General features: G+C 42.6%; 1 protein-coding gene across 1 annotated transcript in view; it reads left to right on the top strand.

Annotated features, from left to right (window-relative positions):
- Window positions 1–868: 868 nt before the first annotated feature.
- LOC126476799 (ER membrane protein complex subunit 2-like) overlaps window positions 869–17213 on the top strand; it is an 80869-nt gene continuing 64524 nt past the window's right edge. The window contains exons 1-2 of the mRNA XM_050103569.1: window positions 869–1023; window positions 13355–13468. Coding sequence (XP_049959526.1) covers window positions 990–1023; window positions 13355–13468 — 148 coding nt within the window. The 5' untranslated portion in view covers window positions 869–989. The remainder of the gene's footprint in view (window positions 1024–13354; window positions 13469–17213) is intronic.

Here is a 17213-nt window from a genome sequence, read left to right as displayed (position 1 = left end):
TATACTTGCAATGCAATTAAAACGAGATTTCATGTACGGATCCGTAATCATTGACAAATAGACACGACTCCACAGAATACCATGCTACAAAACCGGCATCTGTTTCATAGGAAGCAAAAACAAATACGAAATCATTTTCCCCACCAAATATTACGGATGCGAGCAAAAATTTACCAGTATACGAGCAACACATTTACAATGTAACTGAAAGTGGGTAATACAACGTCATAATAAGGATCACATTGCAATGAAACCAGCTTGTATGTCATACCAAACCAGATTTTGCCACGTGATAAGGGGCAATTATTAACACTTGATAATCGCCATACTGTCAAAACTGCAGCATTGAGTTTTACAAATAAATTATTTTACAGTCAAAAGACGACGACTTTGTCATTTACAAAATTTGACATGGCTGTGAACCCCAGCTACGAGAAGCTAAACATAGTTTTTGATTGAGATTTCTCGAATATATTGCATCGCAAGGTCACAAAAAAGTTTCTAGGTACACACTTTACTACCAGATTATCAGGCCCACTTTTGAGAAATATTGTCATTCAATATTTACATTTCGCAAAGTAAGGATAGGGCTTTTCGCGCTGTAGTTTCGTGTTTTCGAAGTTCACTGACAGGCTACTACGAGCACTACTGAAGTTCCCTATTTCCCCGAGATGAGCCAACGCCACCTAGGTGGCGTTGGATGAGCCCATAGAGAGTAGATCTTTGTGATCTATGATTGAGCCTTGGACTTCTTATAATTTGGCGTTGTTTTGGCGTTCCTCCGGGGGTATTTCTATTTTTTGTAAATTTCGTTTGAAGTTTGTGTTTTTACAATTCATATATTGTTTCTACTCTACACTTTGGAAGGACTTTGCTTAAAAATACAGTATATACAAATACTAAAAGTGGTACATCTTTAGTGTTGAATTCTCTGTCCATGTATGATGTGGGCTGTTTTGAAATAAGCAGACAGGAACAAATTAATAAACATGTCTTGGAATTCCGGAAAACTTAGTTGGTCTGGTAAGAAATCGCAAATTACAGATGCTTGGGTGTTAGGTTTATTGTCGCGTTTCACAAGCATTAGGCGTAAGTTTTACAAGAGAGCGGAGGAATCGATTATCACTAAGAATTAATTTTACTTGCCATTGTATTAGTCGGTATTGTATTAAGTTGGCCAGGCACTAGATCATGTGGTAGAGTGTCAGACCTCGTTAGGCTTATTTAACATCGTGTTTATTTGTTTTTATAATGCATTTTTGTGAAGACAGTGGAGTAGTCCAGTCTTCATTAAGAATTAATTTCCCTTGTCACCAGTAAACCGTATTATATTCGCCCTATTACTGTGTGTATATCTTAACTGCATGCAGGTGTGTTAGTTACACGTATACACAATAATAAATGACATATCGCTAATGATAAATTAGCAAAATGCGCCTTCAGTAAAGTCATTTGAGTACACCTCCACCACAAACATTTATGACAGTTTGATTTAGTCTCAAGTTGATAGGACTTTGCCTTGTGCTTCATTACTGCACAAGCTGTACATCTTAGCATTTACTTCCAGATGATTATAGTAATGTATTGTGAAATATTAATATTAACATTGGAACTGTTAAATCTTCAGTACTTCTTCAGCAAGCTTGTTTGTGTTATCAAAAAGTGTTATTCAGTTTGTCATGCACATATGCCAAAGGTGTGAGTATCGCTTTCTGTGCTATTTAGGGATTTTAATACAAATTATGAAAAATCTTTTACTAGATTTAATTTAAAGGTCTGGCCTTTGCAATGGTAGTAAATTGCTAAGATGAGTCAAGGTGAAAAAGCTCTTGCCCAGTGAACATATTACATGGAGTTAGTCTGATTGTATTATCGCCAGTCACCTCCAGACTGAGTAAGACTTAAGAAATCACTATGTTCCAAAAATCCCAACAAGTAGAATGCATGGAATAAGTCAAGATATACATTAATAAAGAAATGAGTTGTTAGACTGTGTCGATAATTAACTATTTATGCTTATTACGTAGAGCTAAAATTAACAGGGGAGTCACTTCTGTTACTGTGAATAACTGTCATTTATTCCAATGCCGACCTAATATCCGTACGACTAAACTAGGGAATACATAAATGTAGATGACCAGATGGTGATTTGAACCCCATTCCTCCTGAATGCTAGCTAGTCCATTGCCTCAACTACTGTGCGACTTTGCTCAATCATAAGGTTATAGTTTTGTTTACAGTAGGCTACACATTGGTACTTGTAGAATATCTAACTGGAATAATCGGTCCCAGAATCTAGAGATCAACTTGTTAAGGGAATGGCATTGTTTTGTTCCTAGGCAACATAAATTCGTAGTATTGGCAATTAAAGTCAATTGAGGTTCTGGGCCAACACAGTGACATTTTCATTGGGGCCCTTGAGGTCAGTAAACAGAGGACAGGCAGTACATAGACATCTTCATTTGGCCCTTTGAGGTCACTAAGCAGAGCACAGATGGTATAGTTATGTTCGTGTACTTATGCAAGAAGGTAGATAGTGGAAGTATTTAATTTAAATGTAGTAGGAAAGTTGTGGCAGAATGTAAGTACACTATGTGATCAAAAGAATCCAGACACCTGGCAGAAAATGACATAAAAGTTCATAGTGCCCTCCAAAGGTAATGCTGGAATTCAATATGGTGTTAGCCCACCCTTATATTTGATGACGGCTTCCACTCTCTTAGGCATACGTTCAATCTGATGCAAGTTTCTTGGGGAATGACAGCCAACTCTTCACGGAGTGTTGCACTGAGGAGAGGTATTGATGTCGGTCGGTGAGGCTTGGCGCGGAGTTGAGATTCCAAAACATCCCAAAGGTGTTCTATAGGATTCAGGTCAGGACTCAGTCCAGGCCAGTCCATTACAGGGATGTTATTGTTGTGTAACCACTCTGCCACAGGCCGTGCATTATCAACAGGTGCTTAATCATGTCGAAATATGCAGTCGTCATCCTCGCATTGCCTTCAACAGTGGGAAGCAAGAAGGTGATTAAAACATCAATGTAGGCCTGTGCTGTGATAGTGTTATGCAAAATAACAAGGGTACAAGCCCCCTCCGTGAAAAACCCGACCACACCACACCATAACATCACTGCCTCCGAATTTTGTTGTTGGCGCTACACATGTTGGCAGATGATGTTCACTGGGCGTTTGCCATACCCACACCCTGCCATCGGATTGCCACATTGTGCGCCGTGATTCATCACTCCACACAATGTTTTCCCACTGTTCATGGTCCAATGTTTACGCTCCTTACACCAGGTGAGGCGTTGTTTGGCATTTACCGGCGTGATGTGTGGCTTATGAGCAGCTGCTCGACCATGAAATCCAAGTTTTCTCACCTCCCGCCTAACTGTCATAGTACTTGCAGTGGATCCTGGCGCAGTTTGGAATTTCTGTGTGTTTGTGTGGATAGAAGACTGCCTATTACACATTACGACCCTCTTCAACTGTTGGCAGTCTCTGTCAGTCAACAGAGTAGGTTGACCTGTACGCTTTTGTGCTGTACGTGTCCCTTCACATTTCCACTTCGCTATCACATCGGAAGCAGTGGACCTAGGGATGTTGAGGAGTGTGGAAATCTCGTGTACAGACATATGACACTAGTGACACCCAATCACCTGACCACGTTTGAAGTACGAGAGTTCTGCAGAGCACCCCATTCTGCTCTCTCACGATGTTTAGTGACTACTGAGGTCGCTGATATGGAGTACTTGGCTGTAGCTGCCAGGTACTCCATACTTAATGTGAAAAATGTATGTTTTTGTGAGTGCCCGAATACTTTTGATCGCATAGTGTACACTGTCCAGTCTCATTAATGTGACCACCTGTCAGAAGCCTGAAATACTACCTTGGGCAGCACTAATGGGCACTAAGTGTGACAGTGAGGTTATGGAAGTTACGAACAGGGATGGGGAGGCATGCTGTCTCCAGTGCCATGGCCAGTTGATCCATGGCACTAACAGCCTGATTGAGACGATTGTGCATATTCTTGATTGGGTTTAAATCTGGGGAGTTTGGTGGCTAGGGGAGTACAGTAAATTCTCGTGGTGTTCTTCAAAACGTGCACACACACTGTGAGCTGCATAACATGTTCCATTGTTCTGATGGTAGGTGGCATTGTGCCGGGCAAAGATACTGCATGTAGGGTTGGACATGGTCCTCAAGGGTAGATGCACAGGTGTTGATCCACTGTACCTTCCAGAATGACAAGATCACCCAGGGGATGCCACGAAAACATTCCCCAGACTATAACACTCCTTCCTGTAGCTTGGACGTTTCCGGCAGTTGCTACACCGTGTATGCTTTGACATTTCATGCCCTAGAGGTGAATGGCTATCTTTCCGATGGAGCATAAAATGTGATTCATCTGAAGAGGTTACCTATTGCCACACAATGGGTGTCCAGTTGTGTTATTGGCACACAAATTTCAGTCTTCGTCACTGATGACCAGCAGTTGGTGTGGCTGCAAGAACCAGGCACTTGCTGCAGAGGCCCATATGCAGCAACATTCACTGAACGGTTGTTGAGGAGACACTGTTGGGATCCGCTTGGTTCATTTGGGCGGTCAGTTGCTCAACAGTTACATGCCTGCCTGCTCATATACATTTCTGCAACTGACATTCACCCCTGTCTTTTGTGGTCTATGATGCACCACAGTCATCTTGACAGCTATTTTGGACAGTGCCATTTTTCCATGCATGACATACTTTAACCACAGCACCGGGTGAACAATTTTGCAAATTGCCATTTCGGAAATGCTTCCATTCTTGGTGTGAAAGCCAGTGTTCATGCCCTTTCAGACGCCAAATAAATCACTCCATTTCTGCGTTACGGCAACTCCACTGTTTTCGGGTCACCCTAACACGCTTTGTCTACTTGCCACTGCTAGTGCTGCCACTTGCCATTTGTGAGTGGTTATTACATGTTGTCATTTAACGTAGCCAGTGGTCACATTAATGTGAGTGGACCGTACAATTTAGGAGTGAAGGAGACTACTCACTGAATAGTAGAAAGATTGTGTCGTCAACAGGCACACGGAAAAAGAAATAAACATTGCCAGCTTTCAGGATCAGTCCTACCTGGAACTACAGCACAAATACATATGGCATACAAAAAACACTTGTCTGTGCCCCTACATATCCCCAGCTGGACTCACAGTGCCGTGATTGTAGTTCAGCAAGTGGAAGGGTGTCCTGGGGATGTTGTCAGGTGGGTGGGCAGAGGGCGGGAAAGGCAGGAAGAAGGGTTGGGGGTGGATAGCTAGTGGCTCAGAGAGATACAGCTGGTTTGCTGGCGAGAAATGTGGCAGGGAGTGGTGGCATGTTTATGGCATAGGCATTTAATGCATGGGTGCCAGAGCTGGTAGTGAAAGGCACAAGGTGAAGGTGATGTGAAGATGTGAATTAGGATGTATGATAGGACAGATGAATAGGGAACTATTGGGTGGAGTGTGTGAGGACAGTGGATTGACAGAGAGGGAGGTTATGGGAGCAAAGGATATATTGCAAAGACAATTACTATCTGTGTAATTCAGAAAAGCTGGTGATGGAAAGAAGAACCCGTGTGGCCCAGGTTGTGAAGCAGTGATTGGAATTAAGCATTTTGTGCCACTGGATGGTCAACTTCATTTTTTGCCGCAGTTTGGCAATGATCATTTGTTTTGCTGGGTGGCTGTTTGGTTGTCATAATGACATAAGCTGTGGAGTGCTTGCTGCAGAGTTGGTAAATGAAACGGCTGCTTTCACAGGTGGCCGGCCTGTTAAGGGGTGGGAGGAGCCTGTGACAGGATTGGAATAGGAAGTGCTGGTTGGGTGGATTGGGCTGGATTTGCACCTGGGTCTTCCACCGGGATATGATCCCTGTGGGAAGGGGGTTGGGAGTGGCATAGGGATGAACTAGGGTGTTGTGTAGGGTGGGTGCATGACAGAATACCGCTTTAGGAGGGACAAGTGAGATCTTAGGTAGAATGTCCCTCATTTCAGAGTACAATGATAGAGAATCACAACCCTGATGAAGGTTATGGTTGAGTTGTTCCAGTCCAGGATAGTACTGGGTGATGACAGGGAATGCTCCTTCGTAGCTGATTCTTGGGCCTGATTGAGAGCATTGCAGCTGTGTTAGCATATGGCACAGGAAATCTGCTTGTGGACTAGGTTTGGAGGTTAATACCTGTCTGTGAAGGCTCTCGTGAAGTTCAGCATACTAGGCAAGGGAGTTCCCATCACTAGATATGCCAGCCACAGGTGCCGATGTTATATGGGATAGGGAATTTTGGTGTGGAATGGACGTCAGATTGAAAATTCTGGCACTATTGATGGTTAGTAGGTTTAATATGAACGGAGGTGAATGGAGCCATTAGAGATGTGGATGTCAATATCGAACAAGGTGGTGCAATGAGTTGAGGATGACAAGGTGAAGTGGGCGGGGGAGGAGGAGTTGAGGTTGAGGAGGAATCAGGATAGGGGTGTCTTGGCCCTGAGTCCAGATCATGACGATATCATTAATAAACCTGAAACGGACAAGGGTTGGGGTTTTGGGATGCTAAGAAGGCTTTTTGCATATGGCCCATAGAAAGGTTTGTCATTGGCATCAGTTTGAAGTGTGAGACCAGCAATCAATATGGTGTCCATGTACAGAGGACAACTGTATGCAAATTAAACTCAATACTTTATTTCTAATGACATGTAGTGTGGCTTACATCCAATACATTAAAAGAAAAATAAATTACTTAATTGCAATCAATATTAACCATACAGTCTCCACCAGCACATCAGCAACCAAGCAAAAGTAAAAAAGAAATAAGCAAATTAAAGTTCACTGCATGGAACATCTGCACCTTAGCAAAGATCAGTCAATTGCCAGCATTCCTTGTGGCTCTCAGATGAATTCAGCTGATGTTTCGCAGTCAGCTGATCACTAGCTGTCAGGCGTGAGCCGATTACGGTCTACTGCTATCCCTACAGGTTGGTATAGAGGGGTGGCATGTGGGTACACATGGCTTTGCCATGGATTTCCTTTATTTATCTCCCTCGCCCCCCCCCCCCCCCCCCCCAATAGGAGAAGCAGTTGTGTTTAGGATGTGGTTGATAATGAGTATGAGAAATGAGGTATTGGCTTTAGAGCATGAAGGATGTTAAGAGATGTAGTATTTGATGGTGGCAAGGGCAGTAGTAACAAGTAGGGATTCAGGAGGTAAAGGGGTGGGGATGGTGGAGCATTGGTAAAGGAAGTAGTTAGTATCTTGATGTGCGAGGCTAGGTTTATGGCAGTTGGTTGAAGCTGTTGGTCTATAAAAGTGGAAATTCTCTCAGTGGGAGCACAATAGCCAGCTACAGTGGGGCATCCAGGATTGTTGGCTTTACGGATTGTGAGGAACACCTAGAAGGTGGTTGTGAAGTGTGTCATTGGCTTGAGGAGGGAGATGGACTTGACGGAGAGGTTCTGTGATGGGCGTAAGGATTTTGGAATGGATGAAAGGCTGTGTTGGACTTCTGTGATGGGATCGCTATGGCAGAGCTCTTAGGTGAAGAGACAGGCAGCAGTTGGTGGAAGCATTCTGTTGGGTAGTCACTGTGATTCATGGTAACAGTGGTGGAGCCTTTGTCTGCAAGGAGGATGATTGTGGGATAATGGTATGTTTTTGGGTTGTGTACAGCTGTCCTCTCTTCTACAAAAAGATTAGTGTTCTTAGGAATGGGCCTGGGGGAGGATGTTGAGGCTGAGTTGGAGGTAAGAAATTCCTGGAAAGTGTCAAGGAATTAGTTAGGTGGGAGGGAAGGTTGTAGTTGGATGGTTGAATTGGGAGAGGCAAGATTATCAACAGTGTTTTGGATCCAGAATGAGATTTTCACTCTGCAGCGGGGTGTGTGCTGATATGAAACTTCCTGGTAGATTAAAACTGTGTGTTTTGGATTTTTTGGGTTGTGGATTTTGTGGAGTGTTAGGAGGGAGTTCCGGAGGATGAGACAAATTGAAAAGGTCAGCTAAGCAGGTTATGGATGCTGCGAGGGTTTAACAAGGGGTTCACTGTGGGTAGGAGAAGTGTTGATGGATAGCAGTGCTCCAGGGCGGGAATGTCAACAGGTTGGACAGTTTATGAAGGTGTTGTCTGAAATACTCTTGGAGGATAATGGTTTCAATTTTGAAGATGTGGTGTAGGTAGTTATGATTGTGTAATAAAGTATATTCCAGAGGGAGCAGTGGTGGTACTGAGATATCTGTGCCATGGTGGTATGCTTCTGCAGTATCATATTTGTTGTGAATAGGGACTGGGGGAATCTGAAAAGGTGAAGTTATTAAGAAAGAGGGATGGGATCCAGAAAATGGATTTCTTATGGTTAGCATTTTTGGGAGAGGCGATTTGAGGGCTCCATGGCTTAGGCAGCATTTAAGGAACAGGATGAGGGACTGGGTTTTGATGAGAAAAGCGATACTTTTCTGAACTGACGCAGGTAGATGGAGCAGTGGTCCAATTGTCTAGGATGTTGCTAGGAAAACAGGAAATAATGCAGGACTTGGATGAATGAAAGCATTAGATGGTCTTAAAGGAACTTGATAACAGAGTGTGATTTTAGGGAATGAAAGGGATGCAAGAAATTTTGTTGAGGACATTGGGAGGGTTCTGAGACGTGAGGATATTTAATTGCACATGAAAAAGAGGAAATGTGTAAAATTCTGCCAAGAGAAATCTGTGTGGAGAGGTGGGTTGATTTGGAGATGAAATACAGTGGTTAGTCAGAGGCAAAGCCACTTGTTAATGCAGCCATGTCATTGTGGACGTGTCATATGGCAAATCTACTGCAATCACTGTGCAGTGTTTTATGTTGGCATGACAACCAAACAGGTGTCCACTGGAATGAGTGACCACCACCAGACTGTGGCCAAAAACAGAGTTGACCACCCAGTAGTTCCTCATGCAGTTGAATGCAACAGGCTTGATTTCAATGGCTGCTTCCCAACCCGGGGAACCATCTGTGTGAACTACGAAGAAGGGAGTTATCCTTGCAATGTTTCCATAACCTTCCGGGCCTCAGTCTCCATTAACCAACTATCCCCACACTGTCCTCCCAACAGTTTCCATTTTCTGTGTCCTCTTGCTACCTCCCACTTAATGTCTCCATGTCACCTACATTGTGTGCCATTCCCCACCACCTCCAGCATCTGTGCATCACATGCCTAGCTTGTACACTTGCCACCCCTCCCTCCCACATTCCTAGCCAGGAAACTGATGTTTCCCTCCAAGCCTCTAGCTACCCCTCTCAACACCTCTTCATCCTTCCCTCCCTGCCTCGTTCCGACACAAACTTCCACCCCATCCACCAGACAAACTGCAATCATGACATTTTGCATCCAGCCGGAACTACGTAGATGCACAGACGTGTATGCATGTGTATTTCATATGTGTACTTCTCTTGTAATACGAGATATGATTGATTCTGGAAGCTAGGAAGTTTTCTTTCTCTTTTGTGTGTGCATTTTGATGCATCAGACTTCTTCTATTTGGTGGATGGGCTTTTTTTACTCCTAAATTATATAAATATCTAATTTAGGTGGATTCGAGGAAAGCTCTACTGAGTCGTGTATAAATTTGTATAAGAGTGGGCCATCCTGCTTCCTTTGACCATCCTAAGACAAATGTGGAGGTCTGAATATGTAAATATCAGATAATGTATTGCTTGGAGTACACATGGTACACTTTTCTCCTGTGTGACTTCATGACTCAGCACATATTTTGAAAGGATGTACTGAGTGTATATGACACAGAATTTAGTCAAGAAATGGAGGGGAAATTGATTTTGTAGGTCACAAAAATCCTTACCAAAAAATGTGACCATTAGTATGTTTATTGCTCTTAGTGGCACTACTTAGGTTCATTTCTTCAGATTTTCTCTGTATTTGCTCCAGCAGGATTCATGCAGTACTATTCTGCATTTTGCATGTGTGAAAATTAGGGTTCAGATGCCCATGACAACAATCTTTACTTTTTCCCTGATAGAGATCTGCCAATGGGACAGGACCTATTTCCAGCTGGCAGCATGAAGATGCATCATAGCAAGCGGCAGCCATTCTGGATTAGTCAGTTTGGTGTGTGATAAAATTATTCTAGTTTGCAGAAAATGTCTGACCCAGTGGTATTTACAAGGGACAGTTGTACACATGACCTGCTACCTTTCGTGGCCCTCTGTTCTCAATTGATACATTGTCCGTATGGCAGAGAATAACAGGTGAACCATAAACAACTTACTCGCTGAGATCATCATGGCAGAAACTGCACAATAGATCACACATTAACAATTTGCTCATTTCTTTACAACTCAAAATGTTGAAAGGAATGCACCATCTTGGTGTACTGAGCACTAAATGCCAACTGGTAAGTTCTATGTATGTGGTATTGCCCTATGCTGTGTCACCGTACAGATAGTGAAAATTTCTGTTCATTACAGCTGGTGTTTTCATGCAATGTATCATTTAGTTTGATCCAGGCACTTTGTGGGTGAACATGGAATGGTTAGGCCACAATAAAATAAAGGTGACTGCCAAGAATGCATGAATGCTACATTTAGCTTTTTTCGTTGTTGTGAAGAGATCACTTCTGATGCTCTGCAAAAAATGTGCCATGATATCACATAAATTTGCATGCGCTGTCTGTCTATGTTGTGGTTGTGGTCTTCAGTCCAAACACTGGTTTGATACAGCCCTCCACACTAGTTTGTCCTGTGAAAGCCTGGACAATTTAACCCCCTTCCCTCTTCTCTCCAGTACTAAATCAGTGATCCCTTGATGTCTCACAAGGGAACCTCCCCATCGCACCCCCCTCAGATTTAGTTATAAGTTGGCACCGTGGATAGGCCTTGAAAAACTGAACACAGATCAATTGAGAAAACAGGAAGAAGTTGTGTGGAACTGAGAAAAAATAAGAAAAATATACAAACTGAGTAGTTCATGGGAAGATAGGTAACATCAAGGACCGCAGGAGCTCGGTGGTCTCGTGGTAACGTGAGCAGCTGCGGAACGAAAGGTCCTTGGTTCAAATCTCCAATCGAGTGAAAATTTTAATTTTTTATGTTCAGTTTATGTGACAAACTCTTATGTTTTCATCACTTTTTTGGGAGTAATTATCACATCCACAAGAAAACATAAATCGGGCAAGGTAGAAGAGTCTTTTTACCCATTCGCCAAGTGTACAAGTTAGGTCGGTCGACAACATATTCCTGTCATGTGACGCACATGCCGTCACCAGTGTCGTATAGAATATATCAGATGTGTTTTCCTGTGGAGGAATCGGTTGACCTATGACCTTGCGATCAAATGTTTTCCGTTCCCATTGGAGAGGCACGTCCTTTCGTCTACTAATCGCACGGTTTTGCGATGCGGTCGCAAAACACAGACACTAAACTTATTACAGTGAACAGAGACGTCAATGAACGAACGGACAGATAAGAACTATGCAAAAATAAAGTAAGTAAAATTTTCACTTGTGAGAAGACTTGAACCAAGGACGTCAATGAACGAACGGACAGATAATAACTATGCAAAAATAAAGAAAGTAAAATTTTCACTTGTGGGAAGACTTGAACCAAGGACCTCTGACCTCTTCAACTGCAGCTGCTCACGCTACCACGAGACCACGACGCTCCTAAACTCACGTACTCCTTGATGTTGCATATGTGACCCATGAACTACTCAGTTTGTATATTTTGCTTATTTTTTCACAGTTCCACACAACTTCTTTCTGTTTTCTCAATTGATCTGTGTTCGGTTTATCAAGGCCTATCCACTGTGCCACTGTCCCTTGTCAGAATGTGTCCTATCAACCGATCACTACTTTTAATCAAGTTATGCCACAGATTTCTTTACTCCCCAGTTCTATTTAGTACCTCCTCGTTGGTTACATGATCTGCCTGTCCAGTCTTCAGCATTCTTCTGCAGCACCACATTGAAAAAGCTTCTAGCCCAGTCGTCCCTGAAATGTTTATCATCTGTTTTTCCCTTCCATACAAGGCTACACTCAAGACAAATATCTTCAGGAAAGACTTCCTACCACTTAACTCTGTATTTGATGTTAAAAAGTCTCTTATCCAGAAACACTTTTCTTGCCATTGCCAGACTACATTTAATATCCTTGTGCATGAACCTGTAATGGATCTGGGAGATTTTTTTTTTTTTTTTTTTTTTTTTTTTTTTTTTTTTTTTTTTTACCGTATTTGTCGATAGTGAATTGAAAATGTTTTCTTATATTTTTGTCAGAATTTGTTATAATTTGTCTTATTATATGTTAATTTACTTCTGTTTTTGAGAGTAAAAGCATATTGATTACTATTAGAAAATGTATCGAAGAATAGCAAAGAAACTAATTGTGTAAAATATCTTTGACGTTGGAGTAGTCTTTGACTATAGTCAGTCCGAGTCGGAAGCTAACTCTTGGTGTGTGTTGACGGAAGAACAATGTGAAGGTCGCAGTCATAAATAATTTTGAATTATGTTACTATTATTTTTGTATTAACTAAAAAAGAAGAAACTACATTTGAAGAAACTGTATTTGAAACATCAAAATGAGAGAAACACGCTGAACCACGTCATTTTCTGCGGCCGACAACGATGCATTGTGGAATCATACTTAGACAACTGAAGCCAAGACTTATATTTGCTTGCAAACGTCTAATGGAAAAGGTACTGTCACGAAATATGGCAAATTTAAGTTTATAAAAAATAGTGACCATATTTTCAACTTGTGTAATAGCCGGGATGCCATATTTCAAACCACAGCACATTAAAAAACAAAAATCACTCAAGCAAGTGCTTCCAAGAGATTTTATTTATTATAATACCCAATCCCATGGTGTGGAACACATTGGGAACATATGGATAAGCTTGCAATGAAGCCCTTTCACTTTTGGTTAAGTCTGAGCCCTTGGCCATGAGACTAATCTCTTAGGATCATAAAGAATGTTGAAAGAAAGTTAGTTCTGCTATGAGTGAAACTGGTGGAACTTGTAGGGAAATGGTTCCAGCCACACTCTACATTTTTTCCCTAAAGACATTGTGTTTGATTTTATTCATCTTTGAAACATGACCCTGAATTGCAGTGGTGTATGAATTAAACTGTTAATGAGACACATTCCCTCTTCTTTCTCGTAGCAATTTAATTTTTCAGTGCTTAGCTGTGCAGACTCTGTCTTTCAATCCAATACATTATTTGCTTGTTTTGTGCACACTATTTACCTTGTCGTAATGAGTTTTTCTGGTGCCTAGGTTGTTTACAAATTTTAAAAAAGCGGTTGCTTTTGTTTACCTTTCTTTGTATTATGTTTCAGAGGTTCGTGACTTGTTTCGGAAGTGGAGGGAAGAGAATGAGAGGAACAGTCGTGAGATAGTTGATTTGTGGGAAACTGTTCTGATGAAGAAAGTTCATAAACTAGGTGACGAAAGTGAGTTCTAGCTGAGAGTTAAAGTAATTCTAACCACATAAAGTTTCATTAATATAACATAATTTGTAACTTCCACATAATTAGCTGCATAACATTAAATTTTATCATGCTTTATACTCATTTAATACTCTTGCAGTTAGTAAAATTGTATCCATTGCAGCTGACAGCAGCACCCATTGTCTTGGGGTAGCATCTTTGTTTCATAATCAAAACATTTTCGGTCCCAGGTTTGAATCCCACTGCTGCTTAAATTTTGATTAATAATCAGCATTGGCAGCCAAAGACTTCCAGCATAAGAAGTCACTCTCATTCTGCGAACGGCCGTGTCAAAGAGGGTGGAGGAGCGGACAGAGTTTCAGGGCACTATCTTGTCCTAGGGGTGGGAAACTGCCCCTAAAGGCGGAAGAATCAGCAATGATCAACGGCGTGAGGATGCAGAAGGCAATTGAAACCACTGCATTAAAGGCATGTAACATGTATCCACAGGACATGTGGCCTGTAATTGGAGAAGTGTCATGATGATTTCTCCATTGGCAAAAGATTCTGGAATAGTCCCCCATTCAGATCTCTGGGAGGGGACTGCCAAAGGGGAGGTTACTATGAGAAAAAGATGGAATAATTAACGAAAGGATAACATTCTACGACTCGGGGCATGGAATGTCAGAAGCTTGAACATGGTAGGGAAACTAGAAAATCTGAAAAGGGAAAAGCTAAGGCTCAGTCTAGATATAGTAGGGGTCAGTGAAGTGAAGTGGAAAGAAGACAATGATTTCTGGTCAGATGAGTATAGGGTAATATCAACAGCAGCAGAAAATGGTATAAAGGGAGTAGGATTCGTTATGAATAGGAAGTTAGGGCAGAGAGTGTGTTATTGTGAACAGTTCAGTGACAGGGTTGTTCTTATCAGAATCAACAGCAAACACCGACAACAATAGTTCAGGTTTACATGCCAACATCGCAAGCTGAAGATGAAGAGATAGAAAAAGTGTATGAGGATATTGAAAGGGTAATACAGTACGTAAAGGGATATGAAAATCTAATAGTTATGGGGAGACTGGAATGCAGTTGTGGGGAAAGAAGTAGAAGAAAAGGTTACAGGAGAAAATGGGCTTGGGACAAAGAATGGGAGAGGAGAATCACTAATTGAGTTCTGTAACAAGTTTCAGATAGTAATAGCGAATACTCTGTTCAAGAATCACAAGAGGAGAAGGTATACTTGGGAAAGACCGGGTGATATGGGAGTATTTCAGTTAAATTACATCGTGGTCAGACAGAAATTCTGAAATCAGATACTGAATTGTAAGGTGTACCCAGGAACAGATATAGTCTCAGATCACAATATAGTAGTGATAAAGAGTAGGCTGAAATTAAGACATTAGTCAGAAAGAAGTGGGATGTTGAAGCACTAAGGAATGAAAAGGTATGGTTAAAGTTCTTTAAGGCTATAGATACGGCAGTAAGGAATAGCTCAGTATGCAGTACAATTGAAGAGGAATAGACATCTCTGAAAAGGGCCATCACAGTCATTGGAAAGGAAAACATAGCTACAAAGGAGGTAACTATGAAGAAACCATGGGTAACAGAAGAAATACTTCAATTGATCTGTTGCGGGGTGTTGATGGTGGAACCCAGGACTCCAGACGGCCGAGCTGAAGCCAGGACCCACCGCTCCGTATTTCGTCAGGAGGGCGAGCAAGTTCATTAGCGCCAAGGGGTAGTGCAGAGTGATACAGTGGTATTTGGAAGTATTCCTTGATTCAAATAATTTACAGTACTACGGTGGCTGCAGCATAGTATCAGCGTGCTGCCCGCAGCGTTGTCCCGCGAGTCCAGCCGGCTCAGCAACTCCTGCTATGCCGACGCCGCTGCTCCATCATCAAGGCCGTTCAGCTGGGAGTCGGCCGTGCTTGCCCGGTCGCCGCTCGCCGATGCATCGTGTCTTGCGCCGTGTAGTTGCCTGCAATTCCGGAGACTGTTACAGTCTCTGGTCCCCGCCGCCTTCCGCCCCGTTTGGCTTGCTCTGTCTGACCATGGGACGAAGGTGGTTGTACTGGTCACCCATGGCTCTCAGCTGCCATTGCTCCCAGGACAGGACTGGACTCGAACCCGCGCCCTCCTGGATGCCATGCTACAACTTGCCGCTAATGGTGTTTGCCGGATGGCAACACCCGCCGCCGCCCCTGACACTGTTTCAGCGCTGCAGCTCCTCCCGCAGCATATGCCTCGCCCGGACCCCAGTATGTTAGATGGGAAGCGAACGTGGCCCGTCGTGGACCCATTGCAGACTGCTATCACTGTCGTCCTTCAGGCAGACCATGCAGTCTCCAAGTACCCAGCTGCTGTTCTGTCCCACCCCTGTGTTGTTTCCCCGGAGGCGGAATATAGCCTGAACAAGTACATAGAAATAAAGTACAGGTTACACAGAAAATTTACAACATTGCTGCCAGACTGTCCCCTATAAGCGTAGACCAACAGAGGTCCATCCCGAGTCTCAGCTGACCTGGCACACACTCATCTCTAGCTAAACGTGCCTGACTATTTATACTGCTTTTCCCCTCACTTCTGACATAGTGTCATAGAGAGAGACAGAAACTATGGCAGGGGTAAATTCCCATATGTCAGCCACTTACACATCGCCCTCCTGGCTCTGTCCTAGTGCCCCACCTCATACATCGCAATAACTTCAAGCAATGCTGCAGTTCCCTGCCTTGCTGTTGCTTCACACCAAACAAGTTGTACGTGCAATATGCTGCTGCAGCTCCGTGCCATGTTTACTCTGCCAGGCCTACTGGCTGCCGATTATTACCACACACTGCCAGCGGCCCCAGACTTCATCGCCCAACCGCGCCTTTGCTGAATTTTAACAAAATTCCCCTTTCTTATGACTAAGACTAATACTAGCAGAGCACTCCTCCCTCCTTTCAGTAAGATTCGTCCCGAATTGAAATATAACAGGCATGGCCTGTGACTGCATAAACTTATCTTGTTCACAAAACTTATATGCTACAGACTAAAACTAATGAGAACGTAAAAACATTAATCCTACCCCTATACACTTTTTACACTGGTTACCAATGCCGTAGGCAATTGATGTGTTGGTACCTCCTCTACTGGTGCATGTTTCCACACCCTCCACAAAGCTATACTCAATAAAAATAGAAAAATGGCACACCCTGTGGCTGAAATGCTCACTGTCCTTATTCTGTCGGTGCGATGCTGTTGTAACGTTCAAATGTGTTCCAGTACTTTATTAACCGTGATAGATTCTTCCTGCGCATCAATAAAGGAATGCAATGTTTCCAAAGCTCTGGATTTAACGTGGAGTTTAAATGTGTCAGATTCGGTATTTGCAATATCTCCAGAACCCCTTCCCACTACAAGTCACTACAGCATATTACGACATCTTCAAAAATTCGTGATAGTGCACTCCACTCCTATCGAATTCTCTGAAAATAGTCTCCCCCATACAATGACAAAACTAAAACAACAAACAAAAAAATGCAACTATTATCTGACCCACCAAAACACAAAAAGATTCAAATTATCCCTTGATACAAAAAAACAAAATGTAAACATGCCATACAATATTACATACATAATAATTTACTGTCTCTCTGATCGTAATGCATATGGAACGTAATGCATCCATTGTTGTCCCTCCGCCATGACTTTCTTCTTCTGTTTGCTTTGCCTAGCCTCTGCAATTGGGTCACTTCCTTGTAATTGAGGTAATCTGTCCTCCATT

This window comes from Schistocerca serialis, chromosome 1 (assembly GCF_023864345.2).
Source record: "Schistocerca serialis cubense isolate TAMUIC-IGC-003099 chromosome 1, iqSchSeri2.2, whole genome shotgun sequence".
Taxonomy (NCBI): Eukaryota; Metazoa; Arthropoda; class Insecta; order Orthoptera; family Acrididae; genus Schistocerca; species Schistocerca serialis.
Note: the sequence above shows the minus strand (reverse complement) of the source record. Positions and strands in the feature narration are given on the sequence as shown.